This window comes from Trachypithecus francoisi, unplaced genomic scaffold (genome assembly GCF_009764315.1).
Source record: "Trachypithecus francoisi isolate TF-2019V2 unplaced genomic scaffold, Tfra_2.0 Lachesis_group11, whole genome shotgun sequence".
NCBI classification, from domain to species: domain Eukaryota; kingdom Metazoa; phylum Chordata; class Mammalia; order Primates; family Cercopithecidae; genus Trachypithecus; species Trachypithecus francoisi.
Window position 1 is genome coordinate 115,937,165 of NW_022681456.1, and position 21,327 is coordinate 115,958,491.

Below are 21,327 nucleotides of genomic sequence, written 5' to 3' on the forward strand. Positions count from 1 at the left end.
TTACATAAAGTATACTGAATCCAATTTTACCTGTTTCTTTTTACTAATTTTTAATGTGGCTACTAGAAAATTGAAAATTATACATGTGGCTCTTATTATGTTTTAAATGAACAGTACTGAGTTAGAGCATTTCTTCTTATTGCCTGGAGTAGAAGTCTGGAAATTCCTGGCAAAAACTGGCTGGAGTGGTTCCACATCTCATGAGAAGTCAAGGCCAGCTCAGTGCTACAGCCTGGGATGGTTTAGATCAAGCTTGTCCAACCCATGGCCCGTAGGCTGCATGCCGCCCAGAATGGCTTTGGATACAGCCCAACACAAATTCATACACTTTCTCAAAACATTGTGAGATTTTTTTTGTGATTTTTTTTTTGATTCATCAGTGTTAGTGTATTTTATGTGTGGCCCAAGACAATTCTTCTTCTTCCAGTGTGGCACATGGAAGCCAAAAGCCAAAAGGCTGGACACCCCTGGTTTACATGATTCATGTTCTCCATTCTCAGAGGCACAAAATTAAAGTGGATAGTGGCTAAATATTATTTAGGCAATTGCATATGATAGGGAATACAATGACAACAAAAGCATTTTGATTGCTTTCTATCTTTGTTATGGGATGAATTATATCCCCTCCCCCTAAATTCATATGCTGAAACCCTAACCCTCAGTACCTCAGAATGTGACTGAATTTTATTATTATTATTTTTTTTTTGAGGTGGAGTCTTGCTCTGTCGCCCAGGCTGGAGTGCAGTGGCGTGATCTTGGCTCACTGCAACCTCCACCTCCCAGATTCAAGTGATCTTCCCACCTCAGCCTCCTGAGTAGCTGGGACTACAGGGGCCTGCCACCATGCTGGGCTAATTTTTATATTTTTAGTAGAGACGTGGTTTCACCATGTTGGCCACACTAGTCTCGAACTCCTGACCTCAAGTGATCCACCCACCTCGGCCTCCCAAAGTGTTGGGATCACAGGTGTGAGCCACCACACCCGGGGTGAATAGGGCTTTTAAAGAGGTGATTAATTTAAATGAAGTTGTTAGCATATGTCCTAATCTAATCAGACTGGTGTCCTTATAAGAGGAGGAAATATAGACAGTAAAGAGATGTATGTGCACAACGAAAAGACCGAGTGAGGACCCAGTTACAAAGTGATCATCTGCAAGCCTCAGGAGAAGCCTACTCTGCTCACACGTGGACCTTGAACTTCCGGACTCCAGATCTGTGAGAAAACAAATTTCTGTCGTTTAAGTCACCCAGTCGGTGGTATTTTGCTATGGCAGCCCTAGCAAACTAATACAGTCTCTCACTATTCAAAATATCAAATATGTCCCTTTCTGCACATGAGGGTTTAAACCCTATAAAATATCAAATATAGTCTATCTTCTAAAGCAGAAGGATGGGAAAACCCCCAAAATGTTGTGAAGAGTAAATGAAATTTAAGACAATGTATACACAAACACTTTATATAATGTAAAGTCATGTAGATATTAGTTATAGAACATCTCCTGGCTATTGCTTTTCACCTCTCTAAATGACATTTTCAGTCTTAACATTTTCAATATTCTCATGCTCCAAAATGTCAAATTTCCTTTTGTTTGAAATAATTTCACAGTCCATGATATTTGGTGTGAGTACCTATGTATATGGGTAAAGGGGATTGACCTACCATTTTCATAAAATGAGGTATAGATATAGGGTTGTTTGCTTTTACATACCCTCTGAAAGCTTTCTAACATTGCTGGTGTTCCGCTCAAATAGCTGGCCCTCTCTAGTTTTTCTTCTCTCTCATTCCTTACCTGTCTGGGTTTGGACTGGGAATCCAATCTAATTTTATAAGAAAATCAAGTACCATGCATAGAATATGGGCAGACTGGAAGGCTGAAGGCCATCTCTACCATTTAATTTAGATTGGATTATGAGAGGCTCAAGCTGTTGCCTGGGATCTCTGGGGAGTGAAAGTGACCTTCCTGAAGTACGACCTAGTGTCTGATTCTTATTCTGTGCTCTGGCAGCAAATCTCTTCCTTTTCTCGGGAATTCCAAAGGGAATAGTCAGATGAAATATTTAGCCTAGGAGCAGAATGTAATGTGTTTATTGTCTAAAACCCATCTTTCTTTGATAGCTATTACATTGTTTCTTCTTTTAATGTGACTCATTAATTTAGCTGCCTAGGGAGTAATGTTTATGAGGACAAGATTATATCCATAAGGACCAGCGTGGTGAGTCATTTTACAAATGTGTGACATTGGTAATAAGGAAAATTAAGTAGAAAAGCATTGTTGAAATTATCTTAGTCCATGACCCACATAACAAAATTTATTTTCAATCTCTAACCTCACTGATAACAATTTTCTAGGATGCTCTTCATGTGCAAAGCATAATTGTTAACATCTATATTGTAATAAGTCTTTTAAATTTATTTTTATTTTCCTCAACTCAAGCAACTCTATATTAACCAGTGTAAGTCATAAAGCATATTCGACTTGGCCAAAGGAAGCACCTGCAACTTAAGCAGTGTAGGCTGCAGAAATTATGCTCAAGTTGGTGAAATAACATCTGCAAAAGAAAGCACTATCTGAAAGGAAAATAAACAAGAGGTACAGAAATTATTCAGGGTGAGTTAAGATTGATATGCAATGAAATTAAGGAGAGAAATATTTATAAACAGCAGAAGCCTTTGTTAGACCTGAAGTTTATTAGACCTTTTCTTGTTGACTTAGGGAAATTATTTTCCTAGACACATTTAACATGTAATTTGAACATTTAAAAAAATACCAGGAAATAAAAAAAAAATTCAGGCAAATATTCAGCACCTGAGAACACATTAAATTATGAGGCCTTTTTCCTATATATAAAAATAAAATTTTCTCAGGAGTTGGAAATGTCTGTCATTTTCATTACTTTTTAACTATATTCTTTTTTTTTTTTTTTTTTTTTGAGACGGAGTCTCGCTCTGCCGCCCAGGCTGGAGTGCAGTGGCCGGATCTCAGCTCACTGCAAGCTCCGCCTCCCGGGTTTAGGCCATTCTCCTGTCTCAGCCTCCTGAGTAGCTGGGACTACAGGCGCCCACCAGGTCGCCTAGCTAGTTTTTTTTGTATTTTTTAGTAGAGACGGGGTTTCACCGTGTTAGCCAGTATGGTCTCGATCTCCTGACCTCGTGATCCGCCTGTCTCGGCCTCCCAAAGTGCTGGGATTACAGGCTTGAGCCACCGCGCCCGGCCAATTTTTTTTTTTTTTTGAGACAGAGTCTTACTCTGTCACCCAGACTGGAGTGCAGTAGCGCAATCTCGGCACACAGCAACCTCTGCTCCCGGGTTCAAAAAATTCTCCTGCCTCAGCGTCCTGAATAGTTGGGATTACAGGTACCCACAACTATGCCCAGCTAACTTTTGTATTTTTAGTAGAAACGGGGTTTCCCATGTTGGCCAGGCTGTTCTAGAGCTCCTGAGCTCAAGTAATCTGCCTGCCTTGGCCTCCCAAAGTGCTGGGATTACAGGCAGTGAGCCACCGTGCCCAGCCTTACCTATATTCTTTATGGATTAGAGATAGCAAGCATAATATCCTCTCTGTGAATCACTAGGTGGGTTGATAGTTTTAGTACCTTACGTAACTTCTAAAGATCAATAGAGTTTTTCAGAGAAAGTTCCCGTTTAACATTACTTAGTTTCTTTTCCTTTTTAATTTTTAAAAATTTGCATGTGTATGGGATACTAGTGTAATTTCGTTATATACATAGATTGCATAGTGGTGAAGTCAGGGCTTTCAGGATATTCATTACCTATGTAACATACATTGTACCTACTAAATAATTTCTCATCATCCACCCACTTCCCACCCCTTCACTTTTCTGATTCTCTTTGCTTAGTTTCAAAACAAATATCTGAATTCCTCCTTTTCAATGGTTCCAGGAATACGTGCTTTTACTTAGCATTTTTATTTTGTTAGGAGTCATATATTGCAAAATTCTTAGAAAAAGATCAGTACTTTCATTGCATCATTAATCTTGTTGCTTTTATTCTGAACTCAGGTATGGAACGAAATTCTAAAAGTTGAAGGAGCATAAAGGATTATCTAGCCCAGACTCATTTTATAGATAGGAAGCTGGAATTCAGAAGGTCTGAGTTACTTTGCTATGGTAACACAATATGATGGCAAAGGCAAGAACTGGGATCCACATCTTTGGACCTCTAATTAAGGGGAAACAACTGGTTTCCTCCCAATCAGTGAGTTACTCGTTCAGTTGCATATAAGTGGAGATGACAAGGCCTCCTGAAAGTTCCTTTGCTTAGAAGACCAACTTTTCCAGTGTGGGCACCTGCTCAGGTATTTAGGTCAGTGCCAGACTTCACAGTCATTGCCCTATGTGTCCATCTTTCAGATCCTTCCAATACATTGGAGAGGATCATGTACCTGCAGAATATGCAGTACCTTATGATGGGCAGGAGAAATGCCTTTAAAGAAGTGTTCAAGTGGGCCAGGTGCGGTGGCTCACGCCTAGAATCCCAGCATTGTGGGAGGCTTTTGTGGGCGGATCATGAGGTCAGGGTTCCAGACCAGCCTGACCAAAAGGTGAAACCCCCCATCTCTACTAAAAATACAAAAATTAGCCGGGCGTGGTGGTGCACGCCTGTAATCCCAGCTACTTGGGAGGCTGAGGCAGGAGAATCGCTTGAACCCGGAAGGCAGAGGTTGCAGTGAACAGAGATCAGGCCACTGCACTCCAGCCTGGATGACAGACTGAGACTCCGTCTCAAAAAAAAAAAAAAAAGAAAGAAGCACTAAAGCGGTTTGGCATGTCTCTGGGCAGTGGACAAACCACAGTGACACTCAGAAGACTGCAGTGAGGAGGGGTATATTGAGGTGAGGGATTGGTTAATGTCAGGCCCAGGTACAGAGCCATGGGACCATGGCATGGCTGTCACTGAGAGCCTAAATCTGAAAACAATTCTTGCATGGGGGTGCTGGCCATGGAGGTATATATCAGAAGAGCAGCACGACAGATATTGCCCCCTACAAACCTAAAGAACATGCATGTGTTTATCTTACAAGAAGTCAATCAAAAGAAACCATCCACAAGCTGCCATCATGACCTTCACTCTGCTCAGGGTCCTATTAATGCCCATACTCTCTGTCTGTCATTGTCTTCCTGAAGATACATCCAGACCGAATCCTTCCACTGGCTCCCTGGGTTCCATCTCCTCTCTCCAATCAAGGACATCACACCAAGTCTCACCTCTAACTATCTTCCATCAACAGTTTTCTCTGTTTTGTTGAATCATTTTGCTTAGCCTACAGACAAGCTGCTTTCAGTCACTTAAAGAAAACAAAATAAAAACAAAAAACTAACAAAATCTCTTGGATTCTTCTATCCTTTAGCTCCTGTGCATTTTCTCTCCTTCCCTTTATAATATAATCCTCAAAGGTTTTGTTATTCTAGCTATTTCATGGTTTTCTCCTTTCATTCTCTTTGAACATCTTTTAATTAGATTTTTTTTCTGTCACCATGGCACCCAAATGCCTCTTCTCAAAATCACCAGTGACTTCTGGGCTGCTAAAATCGGTGGTCAATTCTCATTCCTCATCTTACCAGATTTTTTCACAGGTTTGACCTGGGCACTCTCCATTCACTGAGGCGCTCTCTTCCCTTGGCTCCTGGGACAGGACACTTTTCTGTGCTTTTCCTTGCTTCCCTGGCCAATGCTCCTCAGTCTCTTTTGCTGGTTTTTACTCACTGTCTCCACATCTTAAAGTTGGAATGGCCCAGGGCTTAGTTCCTGGATAGCATTATTTTTTCTTTATTGAGTCTTTGTTGACTCATCACATCTGTCTCCTTCCTACACTCAAATTTATATTTTCAGTCCTGAAGTCTTCACTGAATCCAAGCCCCTTTGTCTAAGTGCCTGCTCAGTATTTGTTATTTAATGGTTTCACAGGGACCTTCGAAGTGTTGGCCCATCCAGACCTGAATTTCTGACATTGCCCCCAAACCAACCTCTCCCATAACCTTTCCCAAGTAATAAATAAAACCTCTGTCTTTCCAATTGCTCAGGCCCCAAATCTTGGTGGGTCTCTAGGCTTCTTTTATTCATTCATAGACAACATCTAAGTGCATCAGCAGATTCTCTCAGCAACACCTTCAAAATAAGTTTTGAATCTGACCACTTTTCATCTCCTGTGTGGTTCCTAGTCTGACCTAAACAAGTATAATCTCTTATCTGGACAGACTCAATGTTCTTTAAACTTGAAGGTGACCATGTAATTTATCAGAAGTGTCCACACGGGAACATTTTTGGGGCAGAAAAGCCTTACCCCAAATCCTAAAGAGGATTACTGCCTTTTAACTAATCCATAAGAAGTGTAAAGTGGTATTGTCTAAGGCAAGAGGGATGTATGGTCATATTACCTAATTGGTTCCCTCCTGTCCTTATCCTTGCCCTGAACAATCTATTATCACCAGAGTGACACAGTGCAACCCATTAGGTTATGCGCCTCTGCTTAAAGCATGCAATGGAGAATCATCTCACTCACAGAAAAGTGTCTTTTCAACGACCCTACATGCTCTGTTCCCTTGCTACCTCTCTGCCCAATTTCTACAACTCTCCACTTTGTTTGTTCCACTCCAGCCACACTGCCTGCTTGCCTTTCCTCAAACTTGCCAGGAACACTGCTGCCTCCAGAGCTGTGCACCTGTGGTTCCCTCTGCCTACAGAATCTCATCCCAGTGATCTCTTTGGCTTACTCCCTCATTTCCTTTAGCCTCTGACTCAAACATCACCTTCACAGTGACACTTATTCTACTCCCCACAAAAATAGCACCCATCCCCCATAGCACTTCCTATCCTCTTTTCCTCTTTCACTTTTCTCCATGACACTTATCGCCATTTAACATTCTTATATTTGTGTTTATCATCTCCTTTTCTCCATTAGAATGAGAGTTGACATTTTTGTCAGTTTTGTTCATTTCTGTGTGCTCAGAACCAAGAAGAGGGTGTGGCATATAGTAAATGCTAAATGAATATTCAATATTCGCTGATTTACAGGATAAATAATTTTTTTTTTTAAAGTATAAGACCTTAAGCATTTTATCAGCTTCTTTCTAGCTGACTGGTGGCCTACAGATTTCTATATATCTATATCTATATCCGTATTTGAGAGAGACAGAGAGAAAAAGCCTACTATTCCCCAAATACTTAACATTTCAAAGTATTTTGATTTTTTCCTTGTCCATAGCCAAATTATGTTTTAAAGATTTCTAATCTCTATAAAAGTTTCTATGATTGAGATTAAGAAAATAAAGCCAATGTCCCTAAGATCAAACTCCGAAAGAAGAACAGAAAGTCACAAAAGTGAGTATGAGACTCCTCCCTGTTCTGTGAAATGTTTTAATAGAAAAATGAAGTTTGTAGGAAAAAGACCACACCTCAGTCTAGAAAAATAGAAGGAGCAGATGGATAAAAAGTACGAAATGACTGTTTCTGGACCAAGACCTAACAATGGATAAAGCGTGTCACATTTCTCTAAACGCCAGCTTGTTCAAATGAGGACACAGTACTGAATTATCTCCAAGAGCTCTCCTGGCACTAAAGTTATATGATTCCTTATCTTGAACGTGCTCAAACATGTCTGCGGTCAGGATAAAGCAGAAATTTGATGACAGTGGTGTGCAATTCTGGTTTTTTTGTTTTGTTTTGTTTTCTCTGACCTCCTTAGCTTTTCCTTTCCACTCTCTCTTTCTGATTCTTCCTGCTAAGCTGAATTTCTAACTGCTGGAGTGGTTCTTCCAGACTCAATCCAGGACTTCTCTTTTCTTCTCTATCTTTACTTACCATTTGGTGATTTCATCCAGACACTTCCAAATTTATATGTCCAGCCCAGAATTCTCCCCTGGCCTTCACATCTGCACCAGGATATCCAATAATCATTTAAAAAAATTTTTTTTACATCCAAAGAAGAATCCTTAAATGTCCTCCTCCTGTAGTTTTACTAGTCATCTCAATCTCAGTGAATTGCGCCACCGTTCGTCCTAGTTGCTCAAGAGTGAAGCCTGGGAGTCATTAATTTCCCTTTCCCTCACTTCCTGTTTCTGCCCTATCAGAAAGTTCTGTGGATACAACCTCCAAAAGAGCTCCTGAATTCTGTCCACTTCTCTTCATCTCCATTACAACCACTGTAGTCAAAGTTACCATCACTCTCTTGCAACCTCTTTGAATTAGAATATTATTTTTAAAGCTGGCACAAATAGCCCCTTAATCAGTTCCCCTACTTTCATTGTTGATATAGTAATCCCTTTCTCATTAAGCAACCAGAGGGATTGTTTTAAATGTAAATCGGATTATTTAAGTTCTCTAAATGTCCCTTCATTACTCTGAAAATAATATTCCAACTGCATGCCTTCAAAGACCTATACTCAGGCCTGCCTTTTCCCTCTGCCTGGCATCCTCCTTCTTGGCCTTTTCGTGGCTGGTTCTTCTTGTTATCATCCATGGCTTTCTCAAAGAAAGCTTTGACCACATAGTCATTCTGCACCACATTTCCCTGTTGCAGAGCACTGTACAGCACTTACTACCATCTTCTCCTTCACTAGATCATAAGCTCCTTGTGAACAGAAAGTGAAAGTAGCACTCTGGGTTCATTACCATCACTACTACCACAAGTAGTCTGGCATCTGAGTAGTACTTAGAAGGTTCTCAATATGTATTAGTTAAATGGATTGATGAATGGATATTCTATTACCAGAGAACTGTTTGTCATGTGTCCAACACGTCTCATTCTTTTTTTTTTTTTTCCTTTCTTTTTCTTTTTTGTAGACTTATGTAGACTTAGCAAGTCCTCTTAAAGTTGGATCAGGGATCCAGGTTGATTCACTAAGACTAGAAGATATGATTGGTTACTGGTTGAAGCCACAGTCATATGCAGACCAATGAGTTCTTGTAAAATGACAAGTCCTAGAGGCAGATTTGATTGATATTTGTAATGACTGACTGCCAAAGTGACCTGTCATCACATACCACCAAAGTATCATGAAACTGCTGGCAACCTAAAATTCCTAATGGGATGTTTGTTTCAACATCCTGGGAAAGGCATCATTATTGGTGCATGTCTTTTTGTGGATGTTTATTGATGATACAATATCGAGAATTATTGGCAACTGTTTTGAGGGCTTTCTATCCTTGCACATGACATCTTGGATTAATTTATATGATACTGGACTCATCGGTAGTTTGGTTTCTTTCCATAGAGGCAGGACCTATCCTCCATGACACAGGAGTCATTCAGAGGCATTCTAAAGGGGCCTTTATTGCAGATAAATTTCACTGCAGGTTAGTCCAACCTATTTTGGCCCTAGCTTTAACAACGGCATTCTGATTCAAACATGCTCTGAAAAATCTATGTGCCAAAGTTGTATTTTTCCGTAAAGGAGAATGACTATGACTTCTATATATATCAAAATGAATGCTGTGAAGAAACATAAAACAACTAGAATGAAAGTTCTGTTAAAACACACACACACATGCACACACACAACCTGCAATTCAGGTACCACTAAAGCAAGATATTATTTCACTTCTCTGAAAGGTGAAACTTGTTCTGATTAAATATTAACTGGCATACTACGTTCTGAGGTCCACAATTTCAATTCATTCAACAGTATCTGTTAAGCAGTTATACGTGTTCAGGCATTGTGTTATACAAAATGGAAAGGGCTTATACGCACAATAACATGATTAGTAGAACAGATCTTTTGACCAAAGGATAAAAACCAACACTGTTTGTTTTCAAGAAAATAAGAAAGGCACATCACATACAGATTGCCTTGTCTACAGAGAGGAATAACATAGAAACAATATTCCATTTGATATTTAAGATACCAATAAGAAAAAGCTTATTGATTCTAAGGGTTATATTAACTAGAAATAATTTCCATGAAAACTCACCTTTCCTTCTTGTAAAGTTTAAAGAAATTTTCCAAGCTGGTTTACATAGTCCATTTTGTTATCAGGGAGACATGGAGACTCCAAACATTTTGATAAGTTTGGGAAACTATCATGGTTTTAACTCACAGTCCTATGTAGATACAATTGTACCAGTTCATGACTTTGACTTATATTCTTGAAGCACCATAGACTATGATGTCACATAGAAATTTCAGTGAAGTATCCAATAGGCCCACTAAATGCTGCTTTGATAAGACCACCTCTGAACTTAAATTTTAAGGGAGACTGAAAAACCAAATGAGTTGGAGAAAGCTGCTAGGACCTGAGAAATACTTAACAGCTTCCTGTAATAGTAAAGCTTGGAAAAAGGAAGACGTTGGGAATGTGAGCACAGTTTTCAAGTAATTACAGTTACCTGGAAATGAGTTTTTGAATGATCCTTTACACCCACAGAGGACAGAGTTAGAGATAATGGTTGGAATTGGTACACAGGCAACTTTTTTCTTAATAGAAAGATTATGCAAAGTTGGAAGTTGGTGCTCTCCACATTCGTAGAATTTAAGTATAGACCACAAGGGAGGAAGAACAGATTGCCTTCAGTGCAGGAAAGGTAAGAGGCTACACTTGATCCTCAACTGGAGCACTAGCGCCCCCTTGAGGGTGTTTGGAAGTTTGGAGGAATGTTTTTATTAGTCACAACAGAGGGAATTAGCTAGCTGTTCTTTTGTGGTCAGGACTTAGAAATGCTAGCTGTCCTGGAATTATTAAGAGGACACCAAATGAAAAATTGTCCCATGTCCCACAACCCACATGACTTTCAAATGTCACACCAGCGAAAATCCACAATTTGTAAATTGCAAGTACTTCACTACATAGTATTGAAAGTTTTAAAAAAGGAATTAAGTAAAATAATTTAGAAGAAAGTTGTCATGAAAAGGCATATTTAAATCAAATTAAGATAGCATTTAAAATTATAAATTATTCAATAATATAATTTTGACTTCCATAGTGTCGAATCAATACATCACATATTTCCAAATTACCTATACGATTTTAAAGTATTTCAGCACAAAAGCTTGGTTTTTGTCATGGCAAATATGAGACAAAGAAATTTAAGACTCAGTGACTTATGCGTTGAGTTCTGGAAAAATGCAATTACTGGGTAAATTGAGGAAAGATCGTATTTTTTGCTTTTCAGATTTTCTGAAAGTTTTCTAAAAGTACATCACTGTCAACAATGCTACTTATGGTATTTTTTTTTTTTTTTTTTTTTTTTTTTTTTTTTTTTTTTATTTTTTTTTTTTTTTTTTGAGACGGAGTCTCGCTCTGTCGCCCAGGCTGGAGTGCAGTGGCCGGATCTCAGCTCACTACAAGCTCCGCCTCCCGGGTTCACGCCATTCTCCTGCCTCAGCCTCCGAGTGGCTGGGACTACAGGCGCCCGCCACCGCGCCCGGCTAGTTTTTTGTATTTTAGTAGAGATGGGGTTTCACCGTGTTAGCCAGGAGGTCTCGATCTCCTGACCTCGTGATCCGCCCACCTCGGCCTCCCAAAGTGCTGGGATTACAGGCTGAGCCACCGCGCCCGGCCAATGGTATTTAAGCTATAATAAAACAACCATGAATTAGTCTTTACTTACAGCTGCTAATATGAACACATGTAATAACAGAGATGACGTGAGACTGCTATGAACAGATTCAGACGCAAAAATTAGCAGACATCTTAAGAAATGATCTTACTAAATTGCATTAACTATATGGAAAACACTTTTATTACCATTTGACAGACTTAATTTCTGAAATATGGAAATTATAAAATCTCTGCTGTGAAAATTACATATTGAAATTATGCATTTAATTTTGAGTTGCCACTCTTTCAGTCATACTGCCTCTAAAGGTCTACCACACAACTTTGTGTCAATCTATCCTCCATTGTCTGTGGCAGATTTTAGGATACTGTCTTCAAGTTTCCCTATAAGTATCAGAAACTAAATGTATACTGCAATAAATGGTCAATTTTTGAATGTAGAAGATGTGTTTTGTGTTACACAGTCACTTTCCAGTTGTATGTCATACTATAAAGAATTATTTTGACATTACACTACATGAAAAGATCCAGTTCATTTGCAAGAATGTTAAAGTATCTGTTTTTCCTCATCCACAGCCTATTATTTTTCTTGGCATATTATCTTACAGAATGAATTTGGAAGTATTCCTTCCTATTCAACTTTTTTGAAGAGTTTGAGCAGGATTGGCATTAGTTCTTTAAGTGTCTGGTGAAATTCATGGGTCAAGCCATCAGGACCTGGGCTTTCTTTGGTAGGAGACTTTATTATGACTTTCATCTCATTGCTCATTATTGGTTTGTTAAGGTTTTCTCTTTCTTAATGGTTCAATCTCGTTAGGTATGTTCAGGAGTTTATTCATTTCTTCTAGTTTTCCAATTTGTTGGTTTATAGTTGTTCATAGTAGTCTCTAATGATTCTTTGTATTTATGAGGTCTCTTGTTATGTCTACTTTTTTGTTTCTGATTTTATTTCTTTGGGTCTTCTCTCTTTTTTTCTCAATCTAGCCAAAGGTTTGTTGATTTTATCTTTTTAAATAACCAACTTTTTGTTATGTTGATCTTCTGTATTTATTTTTAGTCTCAATTTCATTTACCTGCTCTGACATTTATATTTTTTTCCTTCTACTAATTTAGTATTTGGTTTGCTTTTGCTTTTTAGTTCCTTCAGGTGCATCATTAGGTTGTGCATTTGAACTTTTTACTTTTTTATATTAAGGGCATTTATTGCTAGAAACTTCCCTCATACTATGGCTTTTGCTATATTCCACAGATTTTGGTATGTTGTATTTTCATTTTCATTTGTCTCAAGAATTTTAAAAATTCTTTTCTTAATTTCTTCATTGACTCATTTGTTGTTCAGGAACATGTTCAGTTCCCATGTGTTTGTGTATTTTTTGAGGTTTCTCTTGTTATCACTTTCTAGTCTTATTCCATTGTGGTCAGAAAAGATACTTGATATGATTTCTACTTTTTGAATTTGTTGGGACTTGTTTTGTGTCCTAAGATATGATATATTCTAGAGAATGTTCCATGTGCAGTTAAAACAATGTGTATTCTCTAGCAGTTGGGTGAAATGTTCTTTAAATGTCTATTAGGCCTATCAGGTCTCATGTGTAGTTTAACTCTGTTGTTTCTTCATTGATATTCTGTTGGATGATCTATATGTTACTGAGAGTGGGGTGGTGAAGTCCCCTACTATCATTGTAATCAAGTCTATCTGTTCCTTTAGATCAATTAATGTTTACTTTATATACTTAGGAGCTCCAGTGTTGGGTGCGTAGACATTTATAGTTGTTATATCCTCTTGCTAAACTGATCTCTTTATCATATAGTAACCCTCTTTGTCTGTTTTTACAATTTTAGATTTGTGGCCTATTTTATCTAACATAAGCATAGCTACATCTGTCTTTTTGCTTGTTTTCCAGTTGCATGGAATATCTTTTTCCACCCCTTCACTTTCACTCACTGGGTGTCTTTACAGGTGAAGTGGGTTTCTTAAAGGCAACATATAGTTGGGTCTTATTTTTTTTATCCATTCATCCACACTGTGACTTTTAATTGCGAATTGAGGCCATTTACATCCAGTGTTATTACTGCTAAGTACAGATTTACTACTGCCATTTTGTTGCCTGTTTTCAGGTTGTTTTGAGAATCGTCTTTTCCTTTCATTCTTTGTGGTTAAGTGATTATTAAGTGCTATGTATTAATTTGTTGTTTTTTATTTTTAATTCACTGATTATATGATTTTGTGCTGTGGTTACCACAAGGCTTATAAAAAATCTTATAGATATAACAAGTTTATTTATTTATTTGCTTATTTTTAAGATGGGGGTCTTGCTCTGTCACACAGGCTGAAGTGCAGTAGTGTTACAATCACAGCTCACTGCAGCCTCAACCTCTGGGCTAAAGTGATCCTCCTGCCTCAGCCTCCCAAGTAGCTGGGACCACAGGCATGTGTCACTATACTCAGCTTTTTTTTTTTTTTTTTTTTTTTAGTAGAGATGAGGTCTTGAATTCCTGGGCTCAAGCGATTCACCAACCTTGACCTCCCAAAGTGCTGGATTACAGGCATGAGCCACCATGCCTGGCCATAACAAGTTACTTTAAAGAGATGACGAGTTATCTTAGATCATGAGCAAAAGAATAGAAACAAAAGTAAAACCACCACACCCAAAAATTTACCTTTTAACTTCATTTCTCTCCACCCCCCAATTTTGACTTTGTTGCCTCAGTTTACATGCTTTACATTACCTGTCTCTTAACAGGTTGCTGTAGCTATTATTGTTTTTAAAAGGCTTGTCTTTTGGGCTTTATAACAGAGTTATGGATGGATTGTACACCTCAATTACAGTAATAGAACATCGTGGGTTGGTCCATGGATTTAATTTTCCCAAAGGTCTAATACCTTGAAAAGTTTTCTTTTTACATGCATCTTTTTCTCTCAGATTGAATAACTCTCTTGCATTTCTTGTACGACAGGTCTAGTAGTGGTGAATTCTTTCATCTTTTGTTTTTCTGAGAGATACTTTATCTTTCCTTCATATTTGAAGGACAATTTTGCTGGATACATTATTCTTGGATGGCAGTTTTTTCTTTGAGCACTGTGAAAATGTTCTTCCTCATAGCGTGTACAGTTTGTTGCCAGATGAATTGCAGCTTGTTTACCTGTTATTTGCTCCTTTTCTCTTGATGCTTTCAGGACCTTCTCTTTGTTTTTGACCTTTGAGAGTTTTATTATTATCTGCTTTGGGATGATCTTATTTGAGTGGTATCTGTTCGGTATTCTCAGACCCTCCTGAACCTGGCTAATTATATCTTTCTCAAATTTTGGAATGTTTTCTATTATTATTTCTTTGAGTAAACTTCCTTGCTCAGCTCCCCCTTGAATACTAATAATTCTTATGTTTGATCTTTTAAGGTTCTTTTGTTGTTGTTGTTGAGACAGAGTCTCGCTCTGTCACCCAGGCTGGAGTGCAGTGGCGCGATCTCAGCTCACTGCAAGCTCCACCTCCCAGGTTCATGTCATTCTCCTGCCTCAGCCTCCTGAGTAGCTGGGACTACAGGCGCCCGCCACCTCACCCAGCTAGTTTTTTTGTATTTTTTTTAGTAGAGACGGGGTTTCACCAGGTTAGCCAGGATGGTCTCGATCTCCTGACCTCGTGATCCACCCTCCTCAGCCTCCCAAAGTGCTGGGATACAGGCATGAGCCACCTTGCCCGGCCTTTTTAATATGTCTTACAGGCAGACTTCACTTACTTTCAGTCTTATTTTTCTTTTTGCTCCTCTAGTGGTGTATTTTCAAATAGGCTTTGAGCTTCCTGAATCATTCCTCTCCTTTGTCCATTCTGCTGTGATGAGTTTTTCAGTTCAGCAAACATATTTCCCAGTACCAAGATTCTGTTTGATTTAAAAATTTCTCTGATAAATTTCTGAATTGCTTTTCTGTGTTTTCCTGGACATCACTGATTTTCCTTAAATTGGATTTTGAGTTCTTGTTCAGAGAGCTCACAAATCACCATCTTGTTAGGGTCAGTCATTGGATTTTTGCTTTGTCCTTTTCTGGGAGGGGGGTCACAGTTCCCTGTTTGATGTTGTTTCTTATGGGCATACATCTATGTCTTTGCATTAAAGAATTAACTATTTAGTCCACTTTCCTATGTCTGCCTTGCCTTGTTGTGTCTTTACTGGCTATATTTGCTTAGCAAATCTTTACCACTAGATCACTGCCTACATGTCAGCTCTAGGTGGCACCTTAAATCCAGATTTGCCTTGGCTCTGCCTGTCCTGAGAAGGAAAGGTCTTAAAGGAATTATCCTGGCAGTGTGTCAAAGTTGGCTGGGGGGCTCCTGCCCAAGGGACCTGTGAAATATACCTCCTACAGTATGGTGCTGCTGAACAGCCACTCTGATTTGGTGTCCCTTTGGCCAAGTTACAGAGCAGAGTTGCTGGGACTGGGAATGGTAGTTCCACCTCACCTCTTTGTTTCTGCCTATCCTCAAGCTATTTCTCCCTTCAGGCAGTCACGATGTTTCCTGTGGCTTAAGGCAAGGACAGATTTCCTGCCAGGGGAACACAACATAGTGGGGAAACTAGTTGACTACCTCAACCTCACTTTTTCCAGTGTAGAAACATGAGTTGGCAGAAGATTTTCTGCACACTTGTTGCCAGGCAGAATCGCGGGGGAGGTGTCATGAATGTGGAAGCCTGATTCTCCTACCATCTGCCCAGAGCTTTTTCACTTCTCTATGGCTCTGGAATCTGTTTCATTCTCGTATTTGAGTTCTGGGTTGTTGCTGGCGAAAATCTCAGAGCTGTATATTTGCTTTTGGTTTTCCGTTGGGTAGAGGGGAGTGAAGCCAGCTTGCTTCTGTGCTGCCATTTATAAACTTTTGGTGTGTTGTCCCCACTTTAATTAAAATTATTTCCATCTTTCTCTCATTATATGACAATATATCTCATCTTTTTGTACTTATCTTAACTCTAGTTTTTATTCTAGGATCTACCTGTTATCTATGCTTGTTTAGTTATTTGTTATTAATTAATTTATGTTAAATTGTTCATTTCTTAGCTTATTTTTATACTTCTTATATAAAAGACTAGTGATCTTTTTATTTCTTATAAACCCCAACTTATTCATTTTAATTATATCCAGGCATCAGGTAATTTCATTATGTCTTTTAGAGTAGTTGTGTCTGAACATGTACATAGGGAATCCATATTATTTTATTATAAATTAGTTTATTTTTGTCTTGATTGTATACTAGAGTTAGGAAACTATATAAACTTTAAAAAATCAATATGTAGATTTTTAAATCCATTACTATTTAAGATAATAAAGAGGGTATGACATAATTTTTTTTTTTTTTTTTTGAGACGGAGTCTGGCTCTGTTGCCCAGGCTGGAGTGCAGTGGCCAGATCTCAGCTCACTGCAAGCTCCACCTCCCGGGTTTATGCCATTCTCCTGCCTCAGCCTCCCGAGTAGCTGGGACTACAGGCGCCTATCACCTCGCCTGGCTAGTTTTTTGTATTTTTTTAGTAGAGACGAGGTTTCACCGTGTTAGCCAGGATGCTCTCGATCTCCTGACTTCGTGATCCGCCCGTCTCGGCCTCCCAAAGTGCTGGGATTACAGGCTTGAGCCACCGCGCCTGGCCTACATAATATTAATATGAAAATAGAATGCTGTCTTATAGGGTTGTGAACACTGCGTTAGATAATCTCTAATGTGCTTCCATCTCCAAAATCCTATGACTGACTACCTGGTTTCTTTAACCTTACCAAGAATAGTGAACACCACCGTTTCCCAGAACAGTATATATCCCACTCACAGAAACTTGTACCAAGTTGAACATACTCTTTTGCTAATACGAATGTCTATTTTCTACTCATAAAAATTAGCCATTTTTCTGTTATTATTTCATTGAATTGAGGAGCTCTTGCTGAATCAAATGAGGCAAACATTAGTTCTCCCAACATGATTATTTCACACCCATCTCTGTGTCCTCTTCTTACCTAGCTTGACAAGGCGGAGCATGGAGGTGTTACTTCCTCTTTCAGTACAAGCAGTTACTGAGAGGTTGTAGATGTCGCCTGGAGGCAAGCTGAGAATTGCAGTCATGACATTGCGTGTTACCTGCAAGATCATCAAAATCGAGGGTTTAAACTTTTCGTGAATGAGTCAGTGCACCACCCCAAAAACCTAAAGGACTATAGCAGACACATTCCCTCTCTGTTCTATGCTGCACTCTGCGATTTATTGTATTATAGATACATTATATCTTCTGAAAATTTTATAAATTCCTCAGCTGGGCCCAATGCAAGGTAGCCTTAACAATGCATTATATACATCAGAACAATTTTGTGATTAATTCCCTTTTTTGGAATGGGTCTCATTCTGACATTTTCTCATATATTCATAAGAGGTTTTAGAAAAGAAAATTACTGAGTTGCTACTGATAACATACATTCTAAGAAGTTCAAAAGAAACCTACTCATATCTGTAGACGTGTGGCTTCCTACCTAAGGGCCATTGTTATTTCTCATCTTCTCCTACAGCTAGAGGGGACGATATGACCTAGCTCTGATCAGTGGATTGTAAGTAGAAGTCACATGGACAACTTATAGTTCAGTTCATATCCTGTAAGTGCTGGGCTCCCACATCCTCCCTTTTCTTTTCTCCTTCCTACAGGCTGGAACATGGAGGTAACGATGATAAAGGTTCCTCTCTAGAGACAAGGACTATGCATAGTGGCAGATGGAAAAACAAAACAGAATTTGCCTCCCTGGACGACCCCTTAAAGCAGAAGTGCCCGGTTAGTCCTGTGCTTTAATGGGAGAGGTATAAACTTCTATTTTGTTTGAGCCACTCTTCTTTTGTTTGTTTCTTTATTACAGTAGTTTAGTATGTACCCTAATCAATAAACATCAAAAAGCATATTTTGGAGAAAAGAAATCAGTAGTCTCAAAGTCCCCAAATCTTTAGGTGTTGGTGATATATGGGAAAAAATTGGAAATATGATAATTGTAGTTTTCTTGAAAACGTTTGGCATCCTGAAGGAAAAGCTGAAATCATAATTCTAAATATAAATGAAATCAATAGTTGCAGCTCTTACAGCTCATTGTTAAAGATTAAATGGTAAGCTCTATGAAAGGAAGAATTTAATTTTTGTTCACTGTCTTATCTCCAGAGCCTAAAACAGACAACTGGCATGCAAACATTTGATGCGTCAATAAATGATTGCTTAGTGGTTTTCAATAGTTCATAAAACTAAATTTACAGACACCCAATACTGGCATTCAAAGAAACATACACTCTTTTTAATTTTCTTTTTTCCTTCTGCAACAACCATCCAGTGAAGCATTCTAGAATGGGACAAGTCCGTTGTATCATCCCCATATGTCCAACTGATATATAACAGACTGTTGAAATATTCCACAGAAGTGATTTCTGGAGCCACTGGGGCTACAAGGGAGAAACAAGGCACAATTTAGCATAATAGACAGATAAATAAATTACTTACTAGTAGAGCATGAAATCCTACATAGAGTCAACTTAGCGAATTAGAATTCACAGCACACGATAGTCCTGGTAACTTCAGGACCTCTCATTAACAGTGAAGGATGGTGATACAGGATGGTCACTTGTTTTATGGGATCCCACGTCTTGTAAATCTAAGATACAAGACACCCAGACCCATCTGTACCTGAGGATATCAAAGTCTTTTATATAAATTTCACCATTACAAAATCCCTAAAAAGTTCACTTATTTGGGTATATTTGTTACATCAACCAATTAATATTAATAGGCATCAGTGGAGTTATTATTCAAATAGGATTAAAAAACTTAGAGTCCTGTAAACTAAGTCTCTTTCATTTACTTGCAGCAAAGACGTTTATGGGAATAAAGAACAGTAAGATAAAAGGGTAGAAAGATAGAAGATCATAGTACTACAAGTAGGATAGAAGACAAATGTTACTTCCATAAAATAACAAGACATTATTATTGACAGTGTTCTAGCCCAGTGCTTTGCATAAAACAGGCTCTTAATAAATGCTGCTGAGTAAGTAGTGAGAGAGGAAAGAAGGGAAGAACAAGTTTTTTTTTTTTTTTTTTTGAGACGGAGTCTTGCTCTGTCGCCCGGGCTGGAGTGCAGTGGCCGGATCTCAGCTCACTGCAAGCTCCGCCTCCCGGGTTTACGCCATTCTCCTGCCTCAAAGCTAAATTCTAACACTGAGCTTGCTACTTTATCATCTTACACATTTAAATTTTCAAAAATTTAAGCAGGGAATGCCTGTAATCCCTGCATTTCAGGAAGCTGAGGTAGGTGGATCGCTTCAGTCCAGGAGTTGGAGACCAGCCTGGGCCACATAGCAAAACCCCATCTCTACAAAAAATTATAAAATTCAGCCGGGCATGGTGGCACACCCTGTTGTCCTAGCTACTAGGGAGGCTGAGAGGGTAGGACTATTTGAGCCCAGGAGGTCCAGGCTGCAGTGAACCATGAGCCTGCCACTGCATTCCAGCCTGGGTGACAGAGTAAGACCCTGTCTCAAAAAAAAAAAAAAAAAAAAAAAAAATTACTTTTAATTTATTTTATTTTTATTTTTGAGTCAGGGTCTCACTCTGTCACACAAGCAGTAGTGCAGTGGCACAATGTCGGCTCACTGCAGCCTCGACCTCCCAGGCTCAAGGATCCCTCCTGCCTCAGCTTACCAAGTAGCTAGGACCACAGGTACCTGTAGCCACATACCCGGCTAATTTTTGTACTTTTTGTAGAGCCGGGGTCTTTCTATGTTGCCTAGGCTGGTCTCGAACTCCTGGCTCAAGCAATCTGCCCATCTTGGTCTCCCAAAGTGCTGGGATTACAGGCATGAGCTTCTACGCCCAGCCAAAAAGAAAAAAAAAAAAATTAAAAATTTGCTAACTAGGGAGGAGAATTCATCACAAGCTTTATACTATATAGGCTCTGAAAACATATTTTAAATACTTTTTAAAGTAACTGCTAACTCTGATTATTTTAAAAAACAAATACGCAGTTGAATTTAAATACCACGTGTATGTTGGTTTGAAGACAGTTGGTGTTCCATTCTGAGATACAGCACAATGTCAACTAAAATCTTTGGAAAATTTCTATAAAGCATCATTTCTCCTAATATGATGCTAATACTTACAACAAACATTCATAACTAGCTATGCTTTCAAAAATATTCACTGAAGAATTTGTAATATATAAAGTAAAAATGCATTTCTGTTTCATGTGAAATAGGAGTAGCATTTATATAGCATGCTTAGCAATAAAATCTTGAAAGATCAACAATTCATCTAACAACACAAATCTACATAATATTTCAGAATATTCTACTAAAGGAAAATAACCTTGGCTTCTTTATAACCTCCTAATATATTCCAACATATTTCATCATGTACAAGAACCTATGCATATATTTCTTCGAAGGATATTGTCTCATGTTCCAATTTTAGTGAGGAAAAGAAACATCTTTAAAATTGCAAACCCAGAAGTATGTATCTTTCCTCTCAACATGTCAGATTTTTATTTCCATGTTGTTGCTTTAAAACCTAGCATATTGCTGGAAGGCCACAAGATGTCACTATTTGTTTAATAATAATTTGGCCCCTCAGCATAATTACTACGATTGAGGGCTAGTCAACTGAATTGCCTAACAAAGACGGTATACTTGAGTGCCTAATAAATCACACCTAATTCAAATATTTTGTTCTTATTTCCTTTTATACCACACAATTTGGAAAATTAAAGCATAGGAGAGTTAAGCATGAGATTCTTATTTGCTTTAAATAAGAAGGTAAAAAACATCA

At 38.5% G+C, this 21,327-nt stretch overlaps 1 protein-coding gene and 1 long non-coding RNA gene across 8 annotated transcripts in view; one reads left to right on the forward strand and one right to left on the reverse strand.

Moving 5' to 3' along the window:
* Positions 1 to 21,327, reverse strand: part of PTPRO (protein tyrosine phosphatase receptor type O) — a 281,730-nt gene that overhangs the window by 57,390 nt on the left and 203,013 nt on the right. For 3 of the 4 annotated variants that reach the window (XM_033222766.1, XM_033222763.1, XM_033222765.1), the window contains exons 11-12: positions 18,802 to 18,953; positions 17,504 to 17,624 (exon numbers count right to left, since the gene is read on the reverse strand). In XM_033222766.1, the coding sequence (XP_033078657.1) occupies positions 17,504 to 17,624; positions 18,802 to 18,953 (273 nt within the window). Of the gene's footprint in view, positions 1 to 7,596; positions 8,562 to 17,503; positions 17,625 to 18,801; positions 18,954 to 21,327 lie in introns of those variants that run through there. The other variant, XM_033222767.1, reaches the window with a different exon arrangement.
* The window catches only part of LOC117090454, a 94,276-nt gene that overhangs the window by 40,055 nt on the left and 32,894 nt on the right, over positions 1 to 21,327 (forward strand). For all 4 annotated transcript variants that reach the window (XR_004440017.1, XR_004440015.1, XR_004440014.1 and 1 more), the window contains exon 2: positions 18,180 to 18,329. This is a non-coding gene — a long non-coding RNA (uncharacterized LOC117090454). The remainder of the gene's footprint in view (positions 1 to 18,179; positions 18,330 to 21,327) is intronic.